General features: G+C 52.7%; 3 protein-coding genes across 3 annotated transcripts in view; 1 reads left to right on the top strand and 2 right to left on the bottom strand.

Moving 5' to 3' along the window:
• Positions 1–355, top strand: part of POSPLADRAFT_1041868 (hypothetical protein) — an 848-nt gene extending 493 nt beyond the window's left edge. Inside the window, exon 2 of the mRNA XM_024477992.1 lies at positions 57–355. Within this exon, the coding sequence (XP_024333614.1) occupies positions 57–144 (88 nt within the window). The 3' untranslated portion in view covers positions 145–355. The remainder of the gene's footprint in view (positions 1–56) is intronic.
• Positions 356–820: 465 nt separating this feature from the next.
• On the bottom strand, positions 821–1,342 carry POSPLADRAFT_1119401 (hypothetical protein; the record flags this gene model as incomplete). The annotated part of the gene is made up of 1 exon (XM_024483501.1): positions 821–1,342. A coding segment is annotated over one exon (522 nt), but the record flags the coding sequence as incomplete, so codon positions are not given.
• A 2,586-nt stretch (positions 1,343–3,928) lies between these two features.
• On the bottom strand, positions 3,929–4,315 carry POSPLADRAFT_1120241 (hypothetical protein; the record flags this gene model as incomplete). Its single annotated transcript, XM_024483510.1, has 1 exon — positions 3,929–4,315. A coding segment is annotated over one exon (387 nt), but the record flags the coding sequence as incomplete, so codon positions are not given.
• Positions 4,316–4,922: the final 607 nt, after the last annotated feature.

Below are 4,922 nucleotides of genomic sequence, written 5' to 3'. Positions count from 1 at the left end.
GGGAGTCAGCGTGACGATTCTCGACTCTATTTACGAACGCGTTGCCCCCCAACAAGCGGAGGAGGCATGATCACGCGCTCGACCCTACGTCCCGCGTGCAATCCGCGTCGCTCGGGCTGTCCAGGACGAAGGTTACAGGAGTGAAGAGAAGAAGAAAAGAATGAACAAGCGATCTTCTGCCGACCTGCACGCCTCATGCGCGTGTCTTATCTTATTGTCCTTGGTCTTCGCACGCTGTACCGGCTCCTACGTGAGGTGCGATGCATCTTCGTCCGGTTGTAGAGCACGAGGTAAAGAGATTGAGATGGTGTGGGGAGGTCGGGGTAGTCTAGCGATGGAGACTGAGACGGAGCGATCATGGTTCCGAACACGAAGCGCGCGACCCGCGCTTGCAAGTCATCTTCCTGCGGATTTTGCCAGTGAACCACTTGGCCCTACCACAGATGGGCGACAGTTCAATGCTGTCCTCAGCATCGCCAACCAATACATCAGCCATTATTCAGAAGGGAAGAAGAGAAGTGCGAGAAATTATACCACCACCTTACCACCAGGGGTGCCGGCTAGGTGCCATATTGCACAAGTCGTCCAGATTGGATGCCATGATGGTTACAAGCTCGTTGTTGTTGACCAGGACAGACTCCTCCCTTGCGATGTCGCCAATGCGCCAACAGGGCAAATCTTCTCGTAGGGATCCGAATATGCGCGCGTTCTCGTTCTTGAGCTCGCTCACGGCCTCGACCCCCCGTGAGGAACGATCCGCAGCGGCCGGCGCAAGACGTTCGCGATGCATAGGGAGGTCCGTCATTGATTGCTTCTCGTACCTGTAGAAAAACTTCTTGATTCTGTCAGCAGCGAAGGCTCCCTTCATGATGGTCCCGTCGAGCTCCGTCAATTCGTAGAAGCGGTCAATAACCCGCCGTACTACGTACGGGCCAGCCCATCTCAGCGCACCCTTGTGTCCGTGCTGATTATCTAGCCACGTCTGGTGAACCAGGACGAGCGTTCCTATCGGCCACATCTCCTTCTGTATCTTACCTGCGTACTTCCTTTCGTGCGCTTCGACAGCCTTCTTGCGATTCTCGTTGACCCGATCCATTGCTCTCCCGATGTCGACTTCGCGCCGCGTGATCTGCTTCAGGCGAAGAGCCAAGAGGTCAGCAGTATCCTTGACGGCATACCAATCGAGCGCCGACCACGTTCGGTCCGCAACGTCGAAGCCAAAGACGGGGTTCTGCCCATACAGAAGGTAGTAAGGGGTATACCCTGTCATTCGCGATGTCGTTGTGCGCATTGCGAGCAGAGCACCGTGGAGGTATAGTGGCCAGTCGCTCGCGTTTGTCCCGCTCGCTTTGAGGATCGAGTTGACGAGCGTGGGATGTGCACGTTCGGCCACGCCATTGGCTTCCGGGTGATATGGGGCTACAAGAACACATATGATGTTATACTTGTCAAATAGATACTTTACCGCTCCCTTGAATTCAGGTCCATTGTCGCAGACAAATACCGGTATGCATGAGAACCTGCAGATAATATCAGTATAGATGAACTTTGCCCATGCCTTAGAAGTATTGCGCTTGGCAGCGCGAGCTTCGGGCCATCCAATTGCGGGCTCCATTGCTTGCAGAAGGTAGCGCATGCCTCGTCGTCCTTTGGGCATGTATACTGTATCGATGTGGAATTTGCGGAGTACAGCGACAGTCCACGACGGGTTGTAGGACATGATCGGCCTTGATTTCGACCGGAATTGACATGCGTTGCAGGAGCGAACAAAGTCGGAGACGTTCACGAACATATTTGGCCAGTAATATCGTTCCGAGAGCCTTAGGTACGTCGCGTCGCGTCCCCGGTGCCCACACTGATTGTGTGCTTCTTCGAGCAGTGTTTTGCGCCTGGGTTGATCAGTAATAACGAGACGGGGCATCTTCCCTTTCTTGACATACCAGAGCCGTCCATCGGACAGCGTGAAGCGAGCGCACATTGATATGAACTTACGACGGGCTGCTTGCGTTTCGAGGTGACTTGGAAGTGTGCTGTCTTGTAGGTAGGCCATGATTTCGGCCCATTGTCCCTCGTTTTCTTCGTCAGGCCTGCCGAAGCGATGGCCCGCACTCACATATCTTTCACTGGAAATGTCAGGGTAGAACACCCGCGTCTCGGACACCCTTTGCGAGGGGGCATTCCCATAAGGAGAACCCAACGACTCACCGACCCTTTGCGGCGCAATCCAATATGCGTAGCGATACTCTGTAACTAGGCATTCCACCTCCTCGTCTCCTAACTGATAGACCTCTGAATGTTCTTGGGGCACATTCCGTTTCATGAAGTCGTTACCGATGAAGAACTGCCCATCCGAGTCTTGAAGAGATACACTTGCTGACGTCCATGGATCTTCTCCCAGAAGCGAGCTGTCGGTGAGGGTAGTGAGCACGTATTCACCAGCGGACGACACCCCGAGTGTCGAGAGGTTGCTGGCTGTTGATAACGATGTGGTATCAAGAAAGAATTCTCGGCTCCTCGTCGTCCGGAGACGGTGACCAAAGAGAGTAAGTGCATTTCGAAGTTCCATACCCGCAAATACCTTATCAAGATAAGCCTCAGCATTTGATTCGTCCGTGTCGTCCGGAGCTTGGGGACGTCTTGACAGCGCATCAGATGCCTGATGAGCCATCGCGGGTACATGCTGCATGTAGAAGTCGAACAGCTGTATGTAGGATACCCAGCGCGTCATGGGTGCATTCGGAAGGTCAGCTGAATGGATCATCTGTTTCAGGAACTTGGCATCTACATCCAAACGGAAGTAGAGGCCCCAGATGCGATGCCGAAGCTCCTTAAGAGCGCGGAACACTCCGTATAGCTCTAACTTGGGTTGCGAATACCTGGACTCTGTCGCTGAGAAGGTGCATGATCCGAACAATGCAGGATGCTTGTCAGTCTCACGCATTTGATACAAGACCCACCCGGCGCCGTATTTTGATGAGTCGACTGCTACAATGACAATTCCGTGATCGCTAGGTCGTCCATCATGAGGCGAGATTGCTCGCGCGAGTTGATAGTCGATAGGCTTCAATACTGGTGCTGTCGTCACCCGTTGCTTGATTAGATCCATCGCTTCTTGTGCGTCATTTGTCCATGCAAAGTCAACAGACTTTCGTGTGAGTCTGGTGAGTGGTCGCACGATAATCGAGAACCCTTGTATCCATCGTCGAGCAACCCCAGCAATTCCTAGAAAGCTGCGCACTTCTGAAACATTAGTACAGGACATCCACTTCAAGACTTTGTTTACAACCCCATGTGCCAGATGCCACCCGAGCAGCGATGCTATAGAACCTACTATGTGCAATTCCGGGGTTGCTGCCACCAGTTTGTAACCTGACGCAGTGATTCCCGCGAGCTCAAACCTGCAAAGAATGCGGTTAACCGTAGTGAGAAATTCATACACAAACCGACGAATGGGTGATCCCGGAACAACGGGCATGTTGTTGTATGTGCTACAGGGACCCTTGATGCCGACATCATCCACAAATGCTCCAGCGTGGTGAGGAACTTCATCACGAATGACATGGGTTATGCAGCGCTGAAACTCCTGTACTGCGTTGCAGAAGCCTTGCGGAAGTGTCGTCAGCCGGTGTGCCCCAATAAGGCAGTCGAACGTGGTCAGATCCCTTGAAATCTCGGCTAACCTCCTGTTGTCGTAGCCTGAGAAAAGGTCAGCTATCATGTAGATTGCATACCCGACAAAGCTTTCTGCGAAATCATTGACATTAGGTGGGAGTGCCGAGTCGCGAATCGTGACTCCATTGAGGGGCTGCAGGTCGTGACATATTCTGTACTTGCCCGTCTTCTTTTCAACAATAATGATGCGAGACCTATATGAGGCAGATGAGGGTTCGTACTTGCCCGCATCACGCTGCTCAGTCAGGAGTGTGTATACATCATCTTCAATTGCTCGCGGAACTCGGTTGGGCGGCAGCTGCCAAGGAACATGTTCAATGGTAGGAATTGCGTAGTCCGGAAAGTATCTAGGAGAAAAGGTGCCGCGTTCGGCGTCAGTGAATGCGAGTGCGAATTGGCGCTCCTTTAGTACGAAGACAAGAAGGTCTATCTCACGTGCATTGAGAAACCCACTAGGGACAGTCTCCAGTATTATTTGAAGACGCTCTCGCGTGAGGCGTTCGGAAGGCTCAAAATTGGCTAAAGATGGGGGTTCCAATGGAAGTGGCTCGAGTTCTGGTGATGGAATAGGATTAAAGGCTTGCGCAGAGGGGTTCGGCATGTATGAGGGTACCGGTCGGACTTTGCGATCAACGGGCTTGTAACGTTTTACGGGAGCAGATGTCCGATCGTGTCCCAAAGCTCGATCGACCCACAGGGATTCACGGGGTGTTGTATTAGTGGGAGCTGTATAATAGAATTGTCGAAGGAATGAGTCATATTGTTCTGGTGGCTCGAGAGAAGAAATAAGGTCAGCAATATTATCAGGATCATTGTACGCATTGCACAGGGTATAGAAAGTACGCCCGATGGACGCTTGGGGCACAGCGTGCGAATTCGCATCGGGTCTAGCTGGTCCCGTTAGTAAAAATCCTGCGCGTCGTGCCGCTCGTGAGACTGTACGAGGCGATCGACATTTCTGTCATGATGAGGCGCAACCAGTTTAAGAGAGACAGCCGGCCCGTCACCCTCATCTCCTTTCGGATAGATGGTTAGAGTCATAGGCCCTGCACGACTATACCTTATCATTGCAGCATACCACTGTAGCCACGGCTGCCCAAGAATGACATCTTGCTTTCCTATACTCCCTCCGACCTGGGTGACGAAGAAGTGGTGGCCGAACCTGTGTCCTCCAATTTCGATGGGTACATCGCGCGCGCATCCTTGCAAGGAGACCGGTTCGCCACTGATCCCGCGAAGTGACCAGCGAG

This window comes from Postia placenta (genome assembly GCF_002117355.1).
Source record: "Postia placenta MAD-698-R-SB12 unplaced genomic scaffold POSPLAscaffold_21, whole genome shotgun sequence".
Lineage (NCBI taxonomy): Eukaryota > Fungi > Basidiomycota > Agaricomycetes > Polyporales > Adustoporiaceae > Rhodonia > Rhodonia placenta.
This window is presented reverse-complemented; position numbering and strand designations above follow the sequence as displayed.